At 31.7% G+C, this 26,474-nt stretch overlaps 2 protein-coding genes across 11 annotated transcripts in view; one reads left to right on the top strand and one right to left on the bottom strand.

The window, feature by feature from the left end:
• The first annotated feature begins 1,928 nt into the window (after positions 1-1,928).
• Positions 1,929-3,420, top strand: LOC108740587 (probable dimethyladenosine transferase). The gene is made up of 6 exons (XM_025975670.1): positions 1,929-2,116; positions 2,178-2,364; positions 2,416-2,719; positions 2,782-3,003; positions 3,064-3,170; positions 3,255-3,420. The coding sequence occupies exons 1-6, from the start codon at positions 2,059-2,061 to the stop codon at positions 3,295-3,297; spliced, it is 921 nt and encodes a 306-aa protein (XP_025831455.1). The 5' UTR covers positions 1,929-2,058; the 3' UTR covers positions 3,298-3,420.
• The window catches only part of LOC108740591, a 140,863-nt gene continuing 117,532 nt past the window's right edge, over positions 3,144-26,474 (bottom strand). For 8 of the 10 annotated variants that reach the window (XM_025975655.1, XM_025975657.1, XM_025975658.1 and 5 more), the window contains 8 exons: positions 25,383-25,878; positions 23,791-23,917; positions 22,166-22,329; positions 20,704-20,830; positions 11,510-11,576; positions 7,444-8,838; positions 4,252-4,372; positions 3,144-3,548 (listed from right to left, as the gene is read on the bottom strand). In XM_025975655.1, the coding sequence (XP_025831440.1) occupies positions 3,418-3,548; positions 4,252-4,372; positions 7,444-8,838; positions 11,510-11,576; positions 20,704-20,830; positions 22,166-22,329; positions 23,791-23,917; positions 25,383-25,878 (2,628 nt within the window). In that variant the 3' untranslated portion in view covers positions 3,144-3,417. The remainder of the gene's footprint in view (positions 3,549-4,251; positions 4,373-7,443; positions 8,839-11,509; positions 11,577-20,703; positions 20,831-22,165; positions 22,330-23,790; positions 23,918-25,382; positions 25,879-26,474) is intronic. The other 2 variants (XM_025975656.1, XM_025975664.1) reach the window with 2 other exon arrangements.

Raw genomic sequence — 26,474 nt, 5'->3', positions numbered from 1 at the left:
AGTACGAACTGTCTATCAGGGTCATGCTCATTTAACTGTTAATTAATAACTTACCTACATCTGACGCGGTTACATACAAATTATTGTAAATATTGCCGTAATCTTTTCTTCCTAACGTACATAAGTAACGCACCGTAGCCACGGTATTTTTATTTCATAACTTGTTCTTGTAACACTACCTACAGTTACTTTTTCATGTCTCACGATCAGTAAATATCCTATTAACAGTTCGTTTAACTTTTTAGTTGTTTAAGGACTTCCACCTGTACAATAACATAACATTTTATTTAAATAATAAGTTAGGTACCGCTTGATGCGGATGTTGTAACAGGAAATGTGTATTTCTGACTTCGCGAGACACTTTCATAAGTTTTGTACCATTAATTTGTAACTTAATAATGCAAGGCTAAATTTCAAGGATTTTTTGATCTTATCTTAAATTACTTGTTTGGGTTGTTATGTCCAAATAAACCCTTTTTTAATGTACATGCACATATCCAATAGAATTAATTTAAGTGGTGAGCCCAGAGGAGGAGCTTTAGAGGATTCAACCCCCCCCCTCAACGACTAATAAGTTTTAACTTTTAATTACGTTGCGGTCTAACGAGTACGAGAAACAATAAATAATTAATGTGAGATACAGACAAAGCATGAACAGAAATAACATGCAATATGTTTTAAGTGTCAATAATTTTAATTTGTGTATCCACACAACCCACAGGGTTTTTTAGGGGAAAAGTACTGGTCACTGATAAATTTCCGCAGTTGTGCTTTCTTCTTTATTTGTTGTGGTATTTATTCAAATTGGGTACTGCATAATTTTATAAACACAAAAGTTTATCAAAGAATCCAAAATTAATTGAATTTAATACAGGGTAATACAATTTACATCTATTAGTTAGAAGTTCATCTCAAATACTTTTTAAAAATAAATTCCCATAAACGTTAACCTATCTAACTTATTAACAATTGCTTTTCTTGCACTGCGGCTCCTTTGCGGTCTCGAAGACTAGTTAGACACGCACCTCCACTCTTTCCTATCCTGGGCTGATCGTCGCATTTCCCTAAAACTAGAACATCCCACAACCTTATGACGGTACCCATCTCAGTTGCAGTTGCTTAGTACGTACTTATCTTCTTATATTAATTTTTTTAATTAAATGCTTAGCAAAGTAGAAAGAGGAGACTGTGGTAAATATTAATTAAAAATTAAAAAGACGAGGGCCAGTCTCGCGTTGATATTGCCCACATATGAAGTGGGCGAAACACGTGACCGCTCAAAAAGTTTTTTGTAGTAATTAGGGGGTGAGTCTTCCTTTTTAATTTTTAAATGCTTAGCAAAATTAAAAGGAAACAGCGTTTTTCAGTAGTTTAATATATAAAAGTTTCTTAGAAACTAATGCGTTTTTAAAAAGGTTTAAGTAATCTTAAGTTTTCGCACTGATGGTTTTAATTCACTTTCCGTACTTCGTAAGAAAGCTTAACATAATGTTAAAATTGATTGAACTCTTATGAAACAATTCTGAAGAATTTTTGATAAATCGGTTTTGCTAATACTGTTGTACTACTTAGCACCCCAAAAGCAACTAACATACTTTTAACTAAGACACCTAAACAAAGTATTGCATGGTCATTTTTCTCGTAATATCGTAACGTTCTTTTTGCCTCTCCTAGTATAATGTGTTGCCTACTATATTGGCTTACATTTACAAACGTAGTCTTATTTATGTATATGCACCATTCTGATTTTCTGATTGTGATATTCCTATTTAATTATAATATTTATACAGTATAAATAAATAAATTGCTAATATTTGAAAAGGAAAGCATATTGTATAATGAATTTCGATGTTAAATTATAAATTATATATTCGTGTAAACGCTGTTCTATCACAATTTCGATGTAGTCACCTTATCGAATTCAAAATTGTAACCATAACCTCGAAAATCTCACGTTGTTTTGTTGTGTTATGTTTTCAATTTTTGTCGTATTTTTTTTGTTTATGGTAACAAAAGTATAGAAAGGTGTTTTACTAAACTCGAGAATAAATACTAAAGATGCCGAAAGTAAAGCCCAGCAAGAAAACCCGCGTTCATAATGAAATTGCCCGACAAGGTTGAGTTGAAAATGGTTCATTCAATTTTACAATTTTACATATTGTAACTCTATTTGTTAGGTATTTTATTCAACAAAAATTTTGGACAACACATTTTAAAAAATCCAATGATAACAATTTCAATGATAGAGAAGGCAGCTTTACATCCAACTGACACTGTGTTAGAAATTGGTTCTGGTACTGGTAACATGACTGTTAAACTTTTAGAGAAAGTAAAAAAAGTGATAGCATGTGAAATTGATACTAGGTAAAACAGCTGTTGTCTCTTGTTTATTATGTATGACTTACCCTTTTATAGACTAGTTGCAGAATTACAAAAGCGCGTTCAGGGAACTCCTTACCAAACAAAATTGCAAATTTTGATTGGCGATGTATTAAAGGCTGAGCTTCCATTTTTTAATGTGTGTGTGGCAAATATCCCATATCAAATTTCCTCACCATTGGTTTTCAAACTTCTGTTACACAGACCATTCTTTAGATGTGCTGTTTTAATGTTTCAAAAGGAATTTGCACAAAGATTAGTTGCTAAACCTGGAGACAAATTATACTGTCGACTCTCAGTTAACACACAGTTACTAGCACGAGTTGATATGATAATGAAGGTAAAATCATAGCAATATTTAGACATTATTAATTGCTAACAAAAAGATTATTATGTCCACAGGTTGGGAAAATTAATTTTCGCCCTCCTCCAAAAGTTGAATCAGCAGTGGTAAGAATAGAACCACGAAACCCACCTCCCCCTATTCCTTATAAGGAATGGGATGGACTCACGCGGATAGCCTTCACTCGTAAAAACAAAACATTAGGTAGTGCTTTCAAACAAACTGCTGTACTTGCAACGATAGAAAAGAATTATAAAGTGCATTGCAGTTTACATAATAAGGTATTTTGAATGAAAAAAAAATAAGAAAGCTGGCGTGTATGTTTTAACACAAAATTTCAGGAAATACCTAAGGACTTCAGCATGAAAAAGACATTAGAAAATATTTTATCGGAAGTAGAAGCTGACAAAAAACGAGCGCGAACAATGGATGTAGATGACTTTATTATGTAAGTTACAATTACATAGGTGTTTATAAATATCTATATGTATGTATAATACTGAATATTTTTTACAAAAATTTATTTTTACAGGTTATTACATGCATTTAATAGTAAAGGCATTCACTTTTCATAGTAAAAGTACAGCGGCAAATGCAGCTGAGAAAAGGTATAAAAAATATTTAATTTATAAATTCACTCTTAAATTATCTTTGGAATATTGAATTAAATGAATGGTTAATAAATATACTTCGTATCATTTTTTTAATGATTCAAAAAATTGAATTTTTGATATGGCTTTTGGAAATGACACGTCTTCAACTTCATCCAGGGATCCTATTGATGAATCCGGTATCTCACTGACACTTGCTTCTTCTTTAATTAACTCTTGAATAAATAAAAAATAAGTATATTAAAAAAATGATATTTTACACGGCAGTTAAATTCAATAAAGTAGATACAATGTAGAAATCTTCCCGAAGTGAGTTAGTTTTTTAATTTGAAATATTTTCAATTTTTTGGCCACTACACACTTCCTCAAATTAATGAGGAAAAAGTGTGTAGTGGGTAAAAAATTGAGAATATTTCATATTAAAAAAATCAATAAAGTAGAATACAAATAATTTTTCATCTATTAAGAGAAATAAACAAATATTTTTTACTAATTAGACATTAAAAGTAAAAATGAAATATTTAGTTTTATAATTTTAAATATGTGCCTCCTTTATTTACAAATTTGTTTGATTTAAATGATCTGATAAAATTTACAAGAAAAAGTTAAACTATTAGTGTCACGTGTAGGCAACCCACTGTACGTGAAGAAGTCTCCAAGGGGCATATAGTGGGTTGCCCAAATTACGCTATTAGCAAAGGAGACAACAGTATCTAAAGTCTGCATTCTGGACTATTTTATAATGACTTACGTTAGTTTAAAGTGATTTTCTAATCTAAAAGTGAAATCATTTTAAAAATTAAAGAAAAATGTAAGTATAAAAAAGTTTCCCTACTGCGAATTTCAATTGCACTTGTACATTGAAATATAAACTATTTACTATAAACTTATAGTAAAACACAGTACTCTAAGACCTACCTGCCTTAGTGGAGAGATCGGTTGCTGCACTTTTTTTTAATTCTTGTCTGACTTCAATTGGTATACTTCTTGCTGTTAATGAGTACACGGGCTTATTACTTTCGGCTTTGGAAAGCAATTTCTGAAAAATAAAAACAAATAATTAAATAAAAATCGTCCATTTCTTTTATTTCAACTCATCTTAATAGTGTGAATAAATGTGACGATTATACTCATGGGAAAATAATATATGTATAATATTATATACTTAATAGCAATTCGGAAAATCAGAAGTAATGTTTGCGAAGATCGCTAGTACATGCATCATATATCAAATTAAAAGTCTCGTCATTCTACGTTCATTAAAAGAAACTGTTCAAACGTAGGTGGCTATGATGTAAGTCATAGGAATGCATCTATTTTAGTGAAATTATTGCATGAAAAAGTTGCGAGTTCTTAGAAACGACCTTTTTTCACGAGTATCGTGTAAATATGGTCGTGAATAGATCAAGTAAAATGAAACATGTCTCTACATGTTCAAAAAATTCAGAAACATCGAAAAAATTCATCACGACACTAGCTGTATTAACGAATACCTAAAAATTGTTTTTCTCTTTGTTATATGTACGCTATAAATGTATCTTACAAATGCATAGCTAAGTAAAAAGGTGTATTTCTTTTGTTTTTATCTCACATGAAAATATGTTCATTTACTATGTTTTACTATTGCTCGTTAAAAATAACAAAAATTTAGAGGTTGCTCAAAAAATTCAATTTTTTCTTTTCTTAAATTTTTTTCTTGTCATACTGTTTTGCCAACGTTTGAAATTGTAAATATTTTGAAAATTTCAGGTCGGTATGTTAACTGCAGAGGTTTAATTTTTACAGTACCAAAATTGGGATATTTGCGAATGAGTTGTATAAATTGATACATCGATTTGAAATTTTCAAAATATTTGAAAATTCAAACGTTGACAAAAATGACAAAGAAAAAAAAAATAAAAACAAAAATTTAAAAATTCTACAATTTTTGAATTTTTAAAAATATTGAGCGACCTCGTTTTTAATCGATCTAATTTTCTTAGTAACCATTATTAAAACATACTACTTATGTGATCATATTTTGATGCGATATTAAAAAAGAAGAAATATTGATTTTTTTTGGCAACGTTGAAGCTTATCTTTATTTATTTCCACTTTATTAGTACGTACCAATTTTTTGTGGGGTAGGTCATATTTATTAACAAGAACGCATAAGTTAAGTAACAAAACAAGACTGAACGAACTATTTACAACGACTCTAATATTTAATGTTTGGTAATATTGATGATGTAGACAAGGTAGGTACTCAACGTTGTAGTCTAGCATCTTTTAGTAAAAAAGCTGGACCTTCGGTTAATGGATAGTTTTAGTATATATATACTACTATTGTACTAAATATTGCAAATTTTAGTCAGGTATAGTTTTTTTTTCGTGCCTAACTTACCTTATTGTCGAGTAGGTAAAGGAAGATTTAGATTCTTTAGCTGTCTTATCACAAAATATTTACAACACAAACATAGAAAACCAATATGTACATTACACCTACACAAATCTACACACGCACAAAATGGGTGACGGTTTAATGATAAAATAATTTGATAAGAAAGAAATGTACATAAAATCTACTACTCTTCTCAGAAAGAATGTTACAGCAACTAGCCAATTCCATTAAAAAACAAATACATCTGTTTATCGATAGATATTATAGTTTTACTGAAAAAATGAGCCCATTGTGATTAAGTCTGTAATTTTACATACTGTTTACTCTATAACGTATAACTTTGTCCAAACAGTATTCTTACAATATTTCCAGTAATGTAACTACAATATTTTGAATATTTTTGCTATAACTTTAAATTGTATTTTAGTCATGATTAAACTGAAACATCTACAGTCGACTCTCGTTAATTCAAAACTCGAGGGACTCGAAATTTTTGAGAGAAAATAAATAGTTTCATTTCTCTCTTTTTGAAATTTGTAAGCCACCCTTCACTTGCCACGAAGTTTTTGATCTTTAGAGAAGACGCGAACTCTTTTGCGTTTTACTTTAACAAGTTTCCGCTAATAGACACTTTTTGTCCTCTACACTGTCTTAGCCAAATGACTACGCTTTCTTCCAGACGAGGAAATTCACCTTTAGTAGTTCTTTTCCGTACTTCAGCAGTTTGAACAGCATAAATTTTCTCCTAATCCTAACAAAAACAAAGGCTTGATGATACAATGATACAAGTTTGAACTTGCCTCAAAATGTACTTACAATCTTTCTGTCTCTTTCTCTCTGCAACTTTAAATTGTCGAGTGTTTGACGCCGATGAGTTCGAATTAACGCGTCGTTTTCTTACGTAGCAATGATTTTTTCGTTCGAATTACCAAGTGTATAAAAATGTATTGATTTAGTTCGAAATATAAAGAGATTTTGTCGAAAACTCGTGATAACTTTGAATTATAGAAAGGTTCGAATTATCGCAGGTTTGAATTAACGAGAGTCGACTGTATTTGAAAAAGAAAATACTACAACTGGCGCAGTAAACGCCATCTGTAGTACGATGCTACATTTTAGGATTACGTATACTCCAACAAGGTCCACTTGTGTGGATATCTACTTGCTGAAAACGAATCCCGACGTAGCCAACCTCAACGTGATAGGCACGTTAGCTTAATTGAATAAAATAATTCGAAGTGGTCTGTATTCTATCGAAACTGCCAGACGCGGATCGCGATTTCGATCTTTTTGGATCTCATCAGCGCATCGCAGGTAGCTCCGACAGAACACAGACCAACTGTGTCACAGTCCACTTCGAATTATTTTATTCGACTCTAGTTTACGTTTTCGAAATACTCTTGTTTAGCTTTGAATTACAACATATAATACATATGCATTATTATTAAAGAATCTCTTATGTAGCTTAACTAATTATAAGATGCCCACGAATGAATTGTTTTAAGACATAATTTTTTTCCCGAAAAGTTACTATTCCTTTTACCCGTAGATAATGTTATCTGAGAGATTATCCCACAAGTAGTAAGGTTCGAAAACTAATTAAAATGTCTATCATCTATCAAATTATTCGCCGGTACGTAAAGTCAAAGAATTTTGATTAAACATCAATGTCCCAGGACGAAACATTTACACTTACCATTAGTGTGGTTAACTACCATAATTATACTTACCGTGTGAACGGTATTTTTATCAAAGATTTTCTTCAAATATTGTACAGAAGGTACTGTCACTTCTTCGGTAGATAATGAATCGTTCTCCTGGGTCTCGATTACCTCTGCACTTCGTTGTTCCAATTCATCCACATGTCCGTTCCTTTGACACGTCGCTTCAATACCATTTTCATTACTTTCAATTTTTTTTTCTGTATTTTCGTTGATGTCAGAAACCTCATGCATCGGTACGTCACCACTGACACTATGATGATGATGATGATGTTGTTCCTCAGTGTTTTCCTCTTTATTTTGCACTACGTTTGCTTCTTCCACTTTTACCTCATCGTCGATTAAACTGTTTCTCTTTGGAATGTCATTTCTTTCTCTGTATTCTCGTACTTTTGAAAATTCACCGAGTAAATTTTTTACTAATTTTTTGCTTCTTATTTCTGAAATTTCCGTATCAGTTTCCGGCGAACTGTGAGTTTTAGTTAAATTTAAACTGTGACTTTTTTCGGGAGATTTTTCAGATATGACGGAATTGTAGCTTTCGTTATCCGTTGAGTACTCTAAACTAAATTCTTTCACATCGCCGTTTGATAAAGGATGAGGTGAAACAGGAGGGGGCGATTTAGAATCCAAAACGGGATATGAAATGGCTTTTGTTACACTGTCGTTCTTATCACCTTCTATATGTAATTCGTCTGCTATTTTGGGTCCCGAACTAGTGGGAGAGTGACTTAAAAAGTGGGTGTATAGTTGTTTACGTATCTTATGTTTTTCTGGCTTTTTATATGGCACGTGTTTATTATCAGTTTGGTCTTTTTCCGTCATTAGGAACGCTTTTGGTTCTTCTGATATGTTCTGGTTTTCATCAACAACGGTTGCTTCTTTAGAATCGAATGGTTTCGATGTATACTTAATCCCCCTTGGACTTTTGGTTTCTTCTTCTAATTCTTTTATCCGATCTCCTACTCTAACCATTACTTTCCCGGTTTCTACATTATAAACCCTTTCTAGACTTCTATCAGAATCGCTTGATATTTCTAAAGAAGTAGGCCGTGCTGAGGAGACTTTTTCATTGCCATTTTCAAATTTTACTAAAACTTCTGTGTTTTTTGCTTCGACCGGAATTGAAATTGGTTCATTTATAGTCTGTGTTTGAAGTAAAAATGTTTCGTTAACGATCTTTGTGAATGAAGATTTGTACAGTACCTCGGATGAAATTTCATTTGATTGAACTTCTGAAGTTCGTACCGACTCAGATGAATGGCAGTCAGTCTCAGTTATGTTTTCGAATAACTGATCGACATTATGATTAGGCGATTGCAAAGAAAAACCGTTCTGATAAACTTCGCCGTTTTCTTCTGAATTACGCTCAGGCGAGGAAAACTGATGTTCGTTAGATATTTTCTGAAAACGTGTAGGTATTTGTTATTACGCACTAATCTATCAAAGGGTTGCCCATTAAATCACTCTGTTTTTCACCCGGCAATTTCATCCTTTTTCAGATCGAAGAAAAACTTTCCTTTTTTACTTTATTATTGCTTTAAGGAAGCATTTCTTTGAAGTTTTATTTTTAAGCACATTAAAATCAACCACCAGAAATATCTATTAATATTTTATCATTTTATTGGTAAAACTGGAGAATGAAACATGTTAAGAATGGATATTACTTACCACATGAAATTAATAAATTATTTTATTTTTAATCGATTTTATATAGCTCAACAGGCATTTTAAATGAAACTTCTGATACAACAAAACTGTATTATCTTTTAAACATAAATAATGGTCAGCGTGTCTAAGAGATTAATTGAGACAGCACATTAACTTTTAAAGAAAACGTCTAGCCAATTAAAAAAGCCATTAAACACAATAGTTTTCTTAGGATTTCATAAAATTAAATTAACAAACAGGCAGAATGCTGTAAAAATATTTTACGAAAAGTATAGGTTGTGAAATTCCTGGACATATTTTCCATTTCGAATTCATTACATAATTTATTGAAACTTATTAGTTAGGAAAGTTGAAATAACTTGACAGCCTTCTCTAACATTTGTAATATTTCCGTTGGAAACAAATATGTATCAGTAAATGCCGATATCTATCGTAACAAGTAGGTCATTATTTAACACAGGGGTAGCCAACCCGTGGCCCACGGGCCGCATGCGACGACCGACCGACGAGTCTATTCACCGGTACCGTACCGGTGACTAGGAAGCATTCATCGGTACTGTACCGGTGACTAAGAAGCTAGAAATAATGCTTTATTGGTGTTGTAAATTGCATTAACCTTGAATTAAAAGATTAAATTCATGCTTTATTTTAAATAATTAAATTTCATAATGATTAAATTAATTTAGTTTAAATAAACAAATTTAATTACTATACCTATATACCGGCATATAAAAACCATCCCCCTACCCCTAGTTTTTGACTGAAAATTTAATATTCAGGTAGGTATATCCGTTGTATAATAATCTTCTCAATTTTCAATCGCAGAAATGAAATTTGTGAATTTTGCATAAGCAGCCCTGTCATTAAGGCTCAGTACTGTGGAAATTTTAAATTCGAAAATAGTTTAAGGTGTTATAGTCTCATAAACCATATAAGATGTTCTATTGATAACTTAAAATACTAATCAACAATGTTTCATTCATCGTTTGGATACCGGTGAATAGCTTTTTAGCTACCGGTACAGTACCGATAAATAGCTTCTTAGTCACTGGTACGATACCGGACAATAACTTCTTAGTCACCGGTACGGTACCGGCGAAAAATACATTATTTGTGTAATGATATATTCGAAAATTAAGTGTGGAAATTATGAGAAAAAATTTTTTTTGATTTTAAAACAATATTCTTCTTTTGTTAATGAATTTACAGTGGTAAGTCTAAATTTAAGATGGACAAATATAATTTTATATGCGGCCCCCGGAGCTATGATTTATTTAGAAAGTGGCCAACAAGTATTGGTTGTTTGGATTGGCTGCTCCTGGTCTAACATTTGAAATATTTCAGTTAGAAGCAAATATCAGTAGATGACGTCATACTGCTGTAAGTGTATATTATAAACATGCTCATATAAAGCATTTTCGGTTTAGTCGGAGTTTTATCGAGACTGTCTATGGCGTGCTGATGAAATTAAATAAGATCAAAATCATCTAACATTTGAAGTACGTCATAACAGCAAGTATGCATTTCATGAATGTATTTCACAGTAAAGGTTTTGTCATATCAAAAACTCCACCCAAAAGCGACTTCAACTGAACAACGCTGAATATGTTTCATTTGTTAATAAGTTATGAGTTTCTTTGAGAAGAATAAAAAGAACGAAATCAGTTGATAGATGAATACCAGATATAGAAGTTAATGGACAACCCAATAGCTAATTAAAACTTTAATGCAAAAGCGAAAATAATGAGTTGACTGAAATTGTTCTTTGCACTTGAAATAAATTACAGCTTTTTTGAACATTTTCAGTCAACTTATATATAAATAACGTTAGTATTTCTACAGTTACCTACACACAACTAGCACAGTATTTGTAACATTAGTAAACTTTCATGTATGGTTTTTAAAAAGAAATGAATATGAAGATGGTCTGAAAAAGCTCTGCGATTATTAGCGTTGCCATCTAACTGTCTATATTAGTTACAAATTACAACTTACCGAAAAACAAACCAAATGTAATTACTACTATATTTACGTTTGTAAAACTTTATTTTGTCAACAATAGGTCACAACAAATTTCTAGTTTCTATTGAATCTACTAATATACCACAGACATTGCAGGTACTACGTATTATAACTACCAATACGTAAAGTTCGTTGAGTTTTCGTCAATATTGTTAAAATATCGTAATAAATAAAATTACCAAACGTTTTATGTTACTTGGAGTAAAAATTTTCTATGCTAACATGTCTATTCTTATAATCCACCCTGACTTTCTGGGAAATTTAACAAAGGGTTTTGTGCAAATTGCCTGCTAGTGTTTTTCGGTGAATACAATTTTCTGTGCAAGTTCGAGTGTACAAGATCTGCCTCAAGATGTTCTAAAACCACCTTATCCACACTTACCTCCTTTTTTGGTTTGCTAGCACCAGCTGATCTTGCAGCTTGCTTGATGTAATATTCTCTGCCAAACCTAAAAATTATATTGATTTAAATGTAGGGCATTTTCTCCAAAACACAGAATTTTATTTTTCTGTTTATCTAAGATTTCGAAGATATAAAATGGTTTTCTGTAGCAACTTCTTTTAAAATTAACAATACCGTATCAAATATTCAAATTTCATTGAAAATAATAAAAACAAATCATCGAGATTAGAAATGTGCTTATTATAATTTGAAGATTAGAACAAAGTCTATATTAATCATATAGGAAGGCTGTAGACCTTTTAAATTAACAATAATCGAACACCTACTGCATTATAATTCGCAAAACATTGATTTCGTCTATACGAAACACCAACTAACCGAACCAAAAACTTAAACCTAAACATCAAATATTAGATTTTCAATAAACCAAGTTTCTGTAAGAATTACTTCATTGTAATTGTATGTGGTTTCAACAAATACACCGATCCTCATTTTGAGCATAAGTCTTTCAAAAATTATAGTCGATCGTTTGGTTTGCTGTCTGAACCTAGAATAGATACATTCAGAACAAAAATTTTCTTAACCTGAGAAAATACTTTTCCAAACTTTTCTTTGTAATACTTTTTTCATTAAACTATACTATCTACGGAATTATTCAATTTCTTTTCATTTTCTTTCAGATGGACAACAAACAAGGTAAAGACGTTAAAACTGAAAAATGCTACAAAATGGATAAGTCTACCTTTTTCCACAGTTTAACTCATGAGCACAGACATTTATTCGATAAACATAATACAGTTCCATAGTCTCTTACGAATTCTTCCAATATTATTTGTGCGATTATTAAATTTCACAATCGATCATCGATTGTAAGAAAATAATCGATCATTTCGATTAATCAGACTAATCGATTATTTAGATCAATCGAAGTAATCAGTTAATCGATTAAGTAATTTAATTAGTAGAAATATGTAATCGATTAACTAAATTGTTCATGATTGAAGTTGGTCGCAATCTTTTTATTTGAAAGCAAACATAACGCTATTCCAAAATTACAGGAATATTCCTGCTTTCAATGAATTATAACAAAACAAAACTAAACTTTTCATAATAAAAAATTGAAAAAACTAAGAGTCTATTTCGGACTATTTAATCCTAGATATTAATTATTTATGGTTAATAGATTATGAGATCAATATATTACTTGTTTAGTTGGTTATTTGATTAATCTGTTATTTGTACAATAAAAGTAATCGATATGTAATCGATTAAATTTCTATAAATCGTACAATTTGCTCTGATGAAGCTAGAGTTTCGTTTACATCTTTTAACTAGAAAATTCTCAAAAGAAAAGAACTGAAAACCAAAATAACAACAACTGAAGGCATAAGTCTATTACAATTTCTTCACAATACGTATTATCTATTTTTCATTTTCTGTTTCTACTTCGTCTTAAAAATAACGACAGAGCCTTGGATGGTAAAGTAATAATTGATAATTATTCATAATTGTTAATTTAATAATCGACATTAGAAATCGAAGGATTCAAGCGTCAAATTGTAGACATTTCCAATGTTTAAAGTCTTAATTTTATATTTGTATATGATCTGTCGATTTTTTTTTGGGGAAAGTTTAATACTCTACAAAAGTAGTCCTAAACATTTTTTCTCTTAACTAATTTAGTTTTCCGAAAGAATTTAAACAAATACACAGTGCATGCGCCTTTCTTCTAGAACTTCGCCTAGTGTTTTGTCTTTGCGCTACTGCATTTAAAAGTTGAATGATAAAGATGTTTCGTTGTTATATATAATTCTTTTTACCATCGAAAAAAAAAATATATTGTCTACATCTCTACATCAAAACAAAGAAAGATAAATTATCTTCTTCCGTCCCTTTGTTTATAAAAAGCGAATATAAAGATAGGAAATGAAAAATTAGAAGAAGTCAGATAATTTAGGATAAGAGTAATAGAGATATAAAGCAAAGGATAGCGCAGGGTCGAGTCGCCTTCAATAAAAAGAAGTCGGTTTATTTAGAAATTCGAAAAAGATTGTTAAAGGAGTATGGCGCTGTACGGGTGCGAAACATGGACGGTGGGCGCGGCTGAAAAAAAAAGGTTCGAAATGTGGTGTTACAGGCGAATGATGAGGATACCCTGGATAGTAAATGTTAGAAATGAGGAACTATTAGAAAAAATAGGAGAACAGAAGTCACTATGGAAGTCAATAAGAAATAGGTGAGATAGATTGGTAGGACACCCTCTCAGGCCTAGTTAGATACATATTAGAAGCAGAAATAGGAATTAAGAGCAGTAGAGATAGATTTAAATTAGATTACTGTTCACAAAGATTTAATAATGTGGCATGTTCTAGTGTTCGGGGATTCGAATATTAACAAAGTGGAGGTACGTAAATACATCCTCCAAATCTGGGTAGTTTTATGATGAAGTTTGTTAGAAAATGCTAATTAAATGAACTTATATTTCTAATTGCGAATTTATTGCAACATCACGTCAACTAAATTAAAACTCGTAAATGTTAAGTTAAGAATTTTATCATTGCGTTCTAGTACTCTAGATTGTATTTGATAGCGATAATTTTATAAATCAGTTAGATGTTGTTAAAGCGCTTAAAATACTGTTTTTGATAACCTAATCTATTAGCTACTGTGCATAAGTTGTTTCTTACAACTGTGCATACACAAAGTATAATTTTCAATAGTAAACAAAACAAAAAGGTTTTTATGGAAGATGCCGCCTCAATCTCCGGAAGAGTCGGAAGTAGAGGGGGTACTTGCTGCATTGTGAACCACGGACGCGTACAAAAACTGCATTTCCCATCGAAATAACATGAAAAAGCACTTTAAAAGCCTAAAGCTTACAATTTGGGCCTAAAACGATAAGGTTTCAGCATTAACAACGAATGTTGTATGAAATTAATTGAAAAATCACTATTTTGCATGAGTGTCGGCGCATTTGTCTATTAAAAGGAAGCATAAAAAGAATTAAATAAAACATCAATTCAGTAAAAGGGTAATGTAACATAGCGTCTGTATGCCACGCTTTCCATTCTGTTCGGTAAGATAATGTTATTCCATCTAAATTAAATGTTTAAAACTGTAATCTAAGACCCACGACTCGGTTAGTAGGTCAACAAGCAAGTGAAGCTTGTCGGTAAAGACAAATTGACATTGAAGCTTTATATCATTAGAGGTCTAGGTAAAGCTTTCCAAGTGCTTTCCAAAGACACTTTGGTAGTCTTATTAGCTCTTTTTCGATCACGAGAAGAACTTTCCGTAATATATCCGTACTCCTACATTTTCTCCCCTTTGGCAACACTCGTCATTTACAGAGATTGTACGTTCCATGTTCCAAAGATTAATTAACTGTTTGCCAGCACAAAAGCGATTTCTTTTTGATAACAGCGACCCGACCTGTGCAATTCTTTGCATGGGCGTAGACAGGCAGAACAACGGAAGGGGGTACTGCCTCTCCCTGGCAAGCTTATCGCACCCCCCTCCCCCGTAAAAGCTCTAACGAATCATATCGGCACAAAGTTAAAAAACAGTAACCAAACACATTAAACCTACATCTATTTTAAATCTGCCCCCCTCTAAGAAAAACCTCTCGCTACGCCTATGCTCGCCTGTACTACGTTTTCCATCCTGTCCTACATAACTTTCTAATTATCGAAAATTCTCTCTCGTTTTTCATCACCAATTTTGAATTGATTTCAATCGAGTAATGAAAAGCGAGTAAAAAATTGATTATTATTATTGTTAGACAGGATTCAAGAAAAACAAGACCTTTTAAAATAAAATGATATGGGATAGAATAAAAATGTTACTTAGGAATACATATTACATTTGAGCCATACATGTGTCTTGATTTGGAGTGTAAAATTCTGAACCACCACTAACACTATTACTTAAAACAAAATTAATTGATAAAACTTCCATTTGACAACTTCGACATTCATAATAATAGATGTTGACATTTTACTTCAGTTGACGAAATTAAAATTAAAAGTGATGTCTAGAAACAAGCTAAACTTTCATTTATCTGTTTTAATTTAATTTATAGTGTTTATATATTTTTATATTTCTCAAAAAAATTGTATTCTTAGTAAAATTGCGAAAAAGGTCCTAAAGTTATCCAGGTATAATATATGTGCAGGTTATTACATTATGAAGTCATTGTTTTTGTTCTCCATTGAGTGGAAAATAATACACTCTGTACATATCTAGATAATTTTACATTTAATGAAGTAGTAATGAATACGCAACTTATTAAACAGTATTTATATAACACTTTGGCTCGTGTTGATGTCCTAAATACGTATCAAAGATCATGGACTCCACATCATCATCATAAGGTCGTCAGTCCTAAGACTGGTTGGACATGTACCTCCACTCTTTCCTATCCTGAGCCAAACTTCGCATTTTCCTAAAACTAGAACAGCCCACATCCTTAACTATATGCGAACAGTAATCTAATCTTGGTCTACGTTCCTAGATTCCAAAATAAAACCAATATGTATTAAAATAAAATCAATTTATTGATAAATTCGCAATTAAAATTAATCGTTATAATCAGCTTTAGGCAAGAGTCTAAAAAATTTAGTGATTTTTTCTTGTATTGAATTTTGAAATTAGTCCACTCGGTTACATCTTTTATAAAAGTCGCTTTGGTACGAGCCAACAGTACTCAAAAGATGCTGATACGTTGAAAAATAACAGCGAATCTTTTTCTACTTGGTTAGATTTTTTATAAAAGCCGCTTCGACACGTACCAACTGTGCGTACTCAAAAGACACCGATACTTTAAAGGGATTCAAATTATCGGTTCTAGATATCAAGAGTTTAATAAGATAGATAAAACTTTGTTCTAAAATCTGTAGAAGGCTATTTTTTTATTTTTTAATTTCTATTGAAAATACATGTCCTACAAGAAGTATCAACTTTAAGCACTTGTAAAAGCTTTTAATAGCCATATTATTGAAAACCAAAAACGTACCGAGTTGGTGTGAACCTTTGTTTGTTACCATACAAAAAATCACATATTTATCTCACAGCGTTAAATCACAATGTTTAGAATAGAAACCCATTTTTTCGGAAAAATTCACATTAGGCACGGGCGGTCTATTGCGGTCAATCCCCTTAATAAATGACACCGAATCCTTTTCTATTTACCGATTGCATCCGCGAATAATGAAAACGCTAATAAGGAAACCGTGAATAAGGAACTTTTACTGTATGTCCTTTTCTGTACTACTGACAATGTATGTACAAAATTTCTTGATAATCGGTTAAGTAGTTAAAGCATGAAATGGTAATAAACAAACAAACAAACTCATATTCTCATTTATAATATTAGTTATTCGCACTGTAGTTAGATATTTTAGAGCATGTTTTAACTTTAATTCAGTTTATCTCAATCTTATTCACTTATTTAATGATCTTAAACAGTTTCATCAAACGTAACGATTTTCTTCATAAAAAGTATGTTTAAAAACATATTTTATTTTTTGCATATTTGAATTGACTCTGTTGCAGAAGAACACAAAAATATCGCAATTTTCACGCTTTCAATTATCCTGAATCGTAATATTTGATATTACATAATATACCTATGTATATACCTACATACCTATGCTTGTAGATATGATCTGCTAGAATAAACAAACATTGTTGATATTTGCACTAATACGTTTTCTTAACACATTTCTATTGAAACTAAATATTGGGAAAATAAATACAATGAGGAAATAATAAATAGACTTTTGAAGGTATGTGTTGTTTAGCGCGAAATCCCTAAAGTAGAAATGAATGTTCAACACTCTGTACATAGCTTTTATTTGTGAATGTAACACACGTTGCAGTCTTTTGCACTTGCGATGGTCCTGGTCTAACTCTAGCCTAACGATGAAAGGCGAAACGTCTATCAATATACAAAAGACAATAAAACTCGTAAAATTAATCTTAGTTAGTAGTAACAGTACCAAATTTGGCCAAACCTTAACCAAAATCCTTTTTAATTAAATTTCAACTTGCCTGATGTTTCGTTCTTGTTTAAGATCTTCCTCTAATAAATCAATTATGCGTTTACCAGACATGTCGACGTTCCACTATAATTTTCACTTGATTCACGCAACACAAATTTCAGTTAAAATAATTGCTTTAAAATTGCAAATATTATAAACGCTTATCGTCAAGTATCTTAACAACTTTAAACGGAGATAAGTTTCATATTCCGTAATTGATCACTTGATTTAAACAATGAAGTTATCACACGACTCGAATAAAAACGAACTATTTTCCGGACTGTTATCGTATAAGCATAATTTTAAGCATGCCGTATTTATATTTTTGTGCATTAAATGCAAAATCCCATGATAAAGAATAAAATACCTGCCTACAGGTATGTAATGTTGTTATAATTTTAGTTTTAGTAGTTTCGTAAATATGAAACGCGTAATGTATTATTCGATTATTTTTCAAATTATATCTGGTGCTGGAGATATCTCACACTTGAAATTCGATTGTATAGTAAAATATAATTACTACATTAATTGCTCATTTCAGAGAATATAGAATTAATAAATAAGCCTGTAAAAGGTCAGAACTAGAAAACAGGTTTGAAAATAATTTTATTGATGCAAAACCAACACAATTTTCTTATTAGACTGTGAAAACTTACTTTGGAAAAATATCATCCTAAGTAGAGGCGAACCGTGGGTGTTCGTTTTAATACATCAGTAAAATTATTTTTAAATCTTTTTTCGGGCTCTAATCTTTTACCGATTAATTATTACTATTAATTCTATATTCTTCGAATGATGAGGATACCGTGGATAGAAAAGGTTAGAAATGAAGAGGTATTAGAAAGTCAATAAAAAATAGGCGAGATATACCTAGGTTAGATTACTGTTCGCAAATAGTTAAGGATATGGGTAGTTCTAGTTTTAGGGAAATGCGAAGTTTAGCTCAGGATAAAGAGCGAAGGTACCTGTCCAACCAGTTTTAGGACTGACGACCTTATGATGATGATGATGATGATTCTCCGAAATCAACAATTAAAGCAGTAATTATATTTGATAATACAATCAAATTTCAAATGGGATATCTCCAAATATGTTTTGAAAAATTATCGAATAATGAATTACGCATTCCATATTTCCGAAACTAATAAAGTTACATAGTCGGGTACTTCATTTTTTACCATAAATAGTTAGGAAACTTTTTTGAAGTAGTATGGAAAATCCTCCTGGATTGGAGGCAAAACTTCAGTGTTGGTTTTACATGAATAATATTTACAACCCTATTTTAACTTTGATCTTTTATAAGTTGTGATGATAAAAGGAAGAAATGAGATCTATTAATATTAAGCATTCAGGAGTGTAAAGTTTTTCATTCCATTTTAAAACTTTAATTTAACATTTGTTAAATGACTAATAGCCACAAAATTGCAAATCAAATAAAAATAGAAAATTACGTAATTTGAAATCAAAACAATCTGTGCTATTTTTCACATGATCCTTAACTGCTTCTGGTTGCATATTTTGATATATCTTCAGGCACTCAAAGTAATTGATAAAATTTTTTTATCGAATAAAAGAATTTAATCTTTGTAGGAAATATTTAACAATTGACTAAAAATAGGTAATCGTCACAGAAAACGATTTAAGTCCAAAGTCCTACTTCTAATTATTATCTAGCATTGTGTAGTCATCTAAATCTTCTGATTGAAACATACAATGATTACAGTAACCGGTATCATAAATGGTAGTTGTATTTAACAATTTTATTGCAATATCATATCAAAAAGTCATTTTCCGAATTAGATATCGTACCATTTACCGCACCGGCACTTATCAAATACATTAAAATATCTTTTTAAATGTTATTAGTAGTAACGAACCCCTTTAAATGATACTCTACACGATATATTATGTGTACCTAGTTTTACAAAAAAAATATCTGTTGAAAATTCAAAATGCCTGATTTTCATTATTTTTCCTGAATTTTCACCATAAGATTCTCCTTCAATCCAAAATTGAGGGTCCTCACTCAACTTGAAGTACCCAGTAAGGGTAATAATCGGAGATACTTTTGACAAACAAACAGACGGACGAACAATGAAGTGATCCTTCGTTTTTTTTTTATTATTTTACCCATGTTTTTAAAAAACCTAACCCAACCCTCGTATCATTAAAAATTTCTTTTTCAATTTGATCAAAAGCTGCAAAAAAGAAAGTACTTCTAAGTTTGTTTTTTATACTTTCCTCGGCGCTGTGTGCAGACCCACGAATGTAAATGTAAGGTTCTGACATTCTAATTAGTCAAAAAAAAAATAAATAACCAACAATCACAGTAAACAACCAAGGTTGAACTGTATGTGAATTTTGACATGCTACGACTGTGAATAATTATTATTCTTACACAAAATTAGTTGAAGCCTCAAGCTGAATACTGCCGTATCATTAGATACATGGCTCTGTTCAACTTTTACTTTTACGAAAACGTATATTCGCTTTATTTCCTAGACTTTTTGCCGAAATTTTCCTAGATTTCCCTAACAACATGACTATTATACATATACCCCACAATCTGTATGTATATCTGTATATTTTGCATATTTACGTTTATATTTTTTGCAATATTTCAGTAGGGGTATTATTTAACAAATGCAAATAATTCAATAACGTGTCCGCATTGTTTTTAATTGTTGTGGTTAGTTGAGGTAAGACGTTTCGTTTTTGTTTACAAATAATGATTTCTTAATATAACATTGATCTAGCAGTCACGTAAGGACAGCAGAAAAACCACCGGAAGCAATGCATACTCCCTCCAAGTTATTCCCGAGGAAGTTGTAAATGTAAAATATTTGTTTTTCAATTAGTTAAATCCATCTCTTATTTATTTTTATTTTCTTGTTATGAACATTAAGAATTCTCTACAGATTTTGTATAAAATTGAATAAAAATCGTCTTTTCCTTATGTATAAGGAGATTTCCCTAGGTCTGGCAATATACCACTGCGTTACTAGTATTTCCTGTTACAACAGATAAAACTTTTCGTTTCCGGCGTCTACCACTCATGAAATGTAATGCGGTCGTCGCTTAATGCTTAATATTACAAAATAAAAGTAACAAATACATCAGAAATGTACTTACAATGAGCTTGAGCTGTTAGTGGATTGTGTACTTAATCGTCGTTGGAGGTTTTCTTCGGAATAAGGGTTGTTTTTAAGTTCAACAGCTTGTTGATACCATTTATTTTTCTCTCTTTCCGCGTAACTTCCTGTAAATTATAAAATACCACGATACATAATTTTCTATTTTTAACGGACGAAAGAAAGGGGTATATTTTCAAGTCGACGCATATATTTTCTTTTTTTTTTGTATGCCCACGCATAACTTTTTAGTGGTAGTCCGATTTTGATAATTCTTTTTGAAATGAAACTTCTTTACACATGGTAAGGTAAGTTCGTTTCATGCGAGTTGCTATGTAACGAAATCATGCAACGGCCACGTAGTCGACTTCGTAGTAGGGATCGCTTGAGCCGTAAACGCGCTTCAATGCAGGCAACTCCTGTATGTATAGTGCAGCCCTAACAAAATGTATGTATTTGTATCTGTTTATATATTTGTGCCCTCATTCTACAGTCGAAACGACGCCACAGACGCCAATTCCTTAATCCCTATCCCGGTATGTTTCTGTGTTTGAAGAAGTTTCATTTCAGTAGCGTGTTGTATAATTACACGTTGTATTTATTTTTTTTATTGGAAAGGGTATAAATTTGGAAACAAAATTCCAATCCTAAGGGTAGGAAACAAGGGGATGATTGTTGATTGTTGTTCACTCACTGACTGTAATGTATGACCACGCGTAACTTTTAACAGAATAGTCTGATTTCGATAACTCTTTTTTTATTGGAAAGGGTGTACCTCAAAGTTGGTCGAATATAAACTTGGAAAAAAGGATAGGAAACAGGGGATGATTTGTAGTAGGAAAATAATAGTACCTGATAGTAGTAGTGGTAATTAGTAGATTATAGCCACAAAAAANTTATTATTATTATTGAAGTAAAACTTCTTTATCGACGGTATGAAGGGTAAAACTCAAAAGGTAACATAAGACCAAAAAAATGAACAATTGAGTCATTTCGTTTTACAGTCATGTTCTAAAGTTCTTGGTTTAAAAAAATGTATTTCACGAGTTTCTCTCGCCTTCACAACGACTTTATAAGGTTTTAATTAAAATCAATGTAATGGATTTTAAATTTCAATATGAACCATTAAGTTCATTTTACGTGGGTGTTTTCAAATTCTCTTTTTTCAAAGATTTATATTGAGAAGTCACACTTTGAACAACTTATTTATTAAGGTTAATAAAATAAAGGTTTATTATTTTTTGCTTTTCAATTTTTTCGGCGATTTATTTTATTGTTAAAAAACTTTTATAAATTTTGCGCTTGTGTGCAAGGCACTTAAAAAATGACATACCGTGTAATGCTTATAGGATAGGTACCTATTTTTACAAAAAATAAAAATTTAACAATTCAGTTCTATGATCGGTTTGACTTGCTTCGTATTAGGGTATTACGGCTACACTTGACTCATTAACGTTTCTTACCTTTAAACATTTCAGATCTGTCTTCCTCAACACCATTTTTCCTTTGCACCCCATTGAATGAACATTGATTCATTTCATTGTTGTTTTCTTCGAGCACTTTGCCATTCTGCTGCGAATGAAGCACTTTACTTTGATCTGATAAAGTTTTCTGTTTAGCACCATTACTATCAACGAATATTAACAAATTAAAATTTTATGGAAATACAAATTAAAAATTCATGGTATCAGTATCTACTCCTAACCAAGACATTGTAATGCTAAGATGTGTTATTATATATATTGAATTAAAGCAATAAACATTTTGTATTTTTATTTTTTAATGCATTGGAAGTGGTTAGATATAATAAAATAATATAGCGGCGCGGCATCCAAACAAAAAAAAAGAGGTCACACAAACGCCCATGTATTTTGCTGTAACGCGAGGCCTCTGTCTATGTCACAACGTCTTTCAGGACAACAGGCTCGAGCTGAAACTTCCTTTCCTTATAGGGCTGCCATCCGTCCGGGATTCCCCGGATTTGTCCTAGTTTGAAGGACGTTCGGGGACCGTCCGGCAGGAGTTTTTAAAAAGTGTGGACACTTTTGTTGTGTCATCATTTCTGGTTCAATGATTATATTTGAGACGGGGGAGACACGACAGGAAATAATTTGTTTAGTTTCTGTAACGATGTGATCTTTAGTATGACCGGCGCAAAGTAGAAAAGAACAGCACTAGGCCAGAAAAGGAAGGAGACAACTCTCGGCCAAATTCTTAACCGGCGAGGAGCGTATATTCCGTACAGTACTGCACGGAAAAATTGACCATTTTATCCACTACAATTGCTCAAATGTGCTGTTATTGGTACCAATTACTACTGAAAATACCAACGAGATGTTTATTTATATTTGAAGACATATTGAAGGCTTTAACGCTTGTTTTCGACTCGCACTACTATTCATGATTGAACAAAACTTTTAGCAGGTACTGTATGAAAAAGTATGTTTAATGAACAAGAGTCGAAAGTATAACGAGAGCTGTTTTCTCCCTACCAACGATTTTGCGAGCGCGCATCGAAAACATTGGAAGGGGCACATCGCTAGAGAAAGTAAATGAAGCATACTTTTTTTTTCGAAAAATAAAAAATAAAATTTTATTTATGAAGTCATAAAAACTGTCATCCCCACCTTCTAATATCTAATTCTATTATGTAGAATCATTGAAAAAATTTTTGGAGCGATTTTGGTCTGGAGCCCCATTTCTGGACAATTACCCAAACTGCATTTCACGAAATTTTGGCTACTACAATCTCAATAATTTCAATTACGGTAATACTCACTCAAAACCAATTAAATTCTAACGTAATTAATTATCACGAAAATTATCAAATATCATTTTAAGTGTATAGCTTCATGGAATAAATTTTAAAAATCAGCAAAATATTGTAATACTAAGTAGTAAAGCGTGCGCTATTTACGCGTACGTCTCTTTACTTTTAATTTTACCTTCCCACTTCCCACTCCAGATATATTTGATCTGGATTGTTACAAAAATTACTTCTTTAAAAAAATTCTTATTATTTCTCCCTCTACATTTTGTCCGTATTAAGGCGTTAAAGGACGTAAATTGTGATCTAAATTCTACATACCTTTTCTGTACTTCCGGAATTTTTTCTACAGTTCTGGGAAGTGACGCATATCTTTCGGTATATTCTGTATCTTTTTCGACATTACTTTCCAAAGAAGTGAAGCCGTTGTAATTGTAGTGTTCCGTACCTTAAATAAATGGAAGCAATTTTAATCTGTGTGAGTACTGATAAAAGCAACGTGTTTGTTCTTCTTGAGCTACTGTGTACCGCTATGAGATTGAGCTTTTTGTGACAGAAAACAAACTGACATCATTCGCTTAGTAATTGGTCCCATTGCTTTTGAGTAGAAGCAAAAAAAAAAAACGAATAGTTCAAACCTTCACCTCTTTGAATACTAACGATGAGTTTCAAAAAAAAACTATTACAAACGCACATTGTCGATATGTCTGTAGTAAAAGTTAATACTTTATGAAATTGTAAAAAGTATACTCCTTTTTGTGATATAGCTAACGAAGGTATATATTTAATAAAAATACCTTGTTTTCGATTACTTTTATTTCCATTATCTTTTAAAAAGTTATACATATTTTTGTAAATCACTTGAAATAAGTTATCCAGGAACATGTCGAACGTTTATACTCTATTGATTTTTTTTATTTCGTTTCGTCTTTTACAATTTTTTTTAGAATTTTACAAGTTAAAAAAGTTTTATCTACTTTTGGACAAAAATGGCAGACAAAAATGTTTAATTTGACAAATACATAACTAAAATGACTTCTCAAGGGGTTATGTTCTGATTTGAAATAGTAGAGTAACCTACCCAACATGTTCCCAACCATAGTAACGTGATATAGGAATGAAACTATTGCAATATTGCTAATACTTTAAAACAATGGCCCAACTAAAATACGCTCTTGCCTTAGAATTAGAAAATTAAATAGAATTTTACAATCGATAACAAAAATGAGGATTTTGGTCGCATGTGATTATTTTTGTAAATATTTCTGCAATTATGCACTGGTTTGAATTGTGTCTTTTGTCCATTGTCACTGTGTAAATATCGCTTCTATTTAAATTCTTTTGTACTATCTATATTTCATCGTATCTTTTCTTGTCTGTACTTTCTAATAATCCCTGTATAATACTTTAACTTAATCTTGCCTATGCCTATTGTTTCCTCTACCTCGAAATTCATTCTTACCTTACTTGCTCGCATTCTCTACTAATAGCTGGCCTATCCTTTATTTCTACCTAAAATTCCGTATCTTCATTTCTACGAACTTCTTCAAGTTCATGTCTCCAAACTTACTGTTTATTATTATTATTATTGAAGTAAAACTTCTTTATCGACGGTATGAAGGGTAAAACTCAAAAGGTAACATAAGACCAAAAAAATGAACAATTGAGTCATTTCGTTTTACAGTCATGTTCTAAAGTTCTTGGTTTAAAAAAATGTATTTCACGAGTTTCTCTCGCCTTCACAACGACTTTATAAGGTTTTAATTAAAATCAATGTAATGGATTTTAAATTTCAATATGAACCATTAAGTTCATTTTACGTGGGTGTTTTCAAATTCTCTTTTTTCAAAGATTTATATTGAGAAGTCACACTTGTTCAAATTATGTTCTTATTTGATATTTGATAAACTTACCTGATTCTGGAGTAACTGATTTTGGCACATTTAGATCTTCGTCTTTATCACCATTGGCAACAAATCTTTTGATCACATCTTCTTTTTCTTCTCTCATATCGGATACATCCGTACTCTCGTCTTCAGAGACACTGTCGACCGACAAATTGATCTTGTCCAGCAAGTTCTTGCCGCCAATCACTGTCTTTGAATCGATCAAAATCGATTTAATATCTTGCGATGACTCCATGTCACCAAAATCCGATCCTACATCCGATAAATCTGAGGTCTCATCCGCTTCTTTATCACCTATTTTAACTTTGGCTTCCGTGTTAGGATTTGGAACCAACATGGGCACAGGTACAGGCGAAGCTGTACCATTAAGTCTTCTTTTCTGCATCATCCAATTTTCGTGCCACTCGTCTGAGTAGCCGTTGACTTTCAATAAGGAATCTGTACGGATGTATTGAGGTTCTTCATCATCTGATGACGATACTTCTTCGATTTCTTGGCGTATCTAAAAAAAAACATTAATTGAATAACCCTAACAAATGAGTAGATATTTGAGTTTCTGCAACATTAAAAGAATTATTTTTATTTACACTAGTCCTTTAGAACTTTAGACAAAAATCCGTATATTTAATTGATTAAGAAACCCCGCCTAAATGTTAACATTTTGAGATAAGGTAATTTATGTTTAATGGAATGTCAAGGCACTAGTGATGAGTAAAGCAAGACTAAGACCAAGATTGTCGCAAATAGTTCTAGTCTTGGTCTTGCTGATATAGTCTCGGTGTCGGTCTTGGTCTTGATCTTGGTCCTGCGTGTTAAGTTTTGGTCTTGTTCATTTAATCTGATCATCATCATCATCATAAGGTCATCAGTCCTAAGACTGGTTGAATACGTACCTCCACTATTTTCTATCCTGAGCTAATCTTCGCATTTCCCTAAAACTAGAACAGCCCACATCCTTAACTATTTGCGAAGAGTAATCTAATCTAGGTCTACCTCTACCCCTCCTGTTTCTGCCTCTAATATGTCTCTGACTAGACCTTCATGCCTGAGAAGGTGTCCTACCAACCTATCTCGCCTATTTTTTATTGACTTCCATAT

This window comes from Agrilus planipennis, unplaced genomic scaffold (assembly GCF_000699045.2).
Source record: "Agrilus planipennis isolate EAB-ADULT unplaced genomic scaffold, Apla_2.0 scaffold250, whole genome shotgun sequence".
NCBI classification, from domain to species: Eukaryota; Metazoa; Arthropoda; class Insecta; order Coleoptera; family Buprestidae; genus Agrilus; species Agrilus planipennis.
This window is presented reverse-complemented; position numbering and strand designations above follow the sequence as displayed.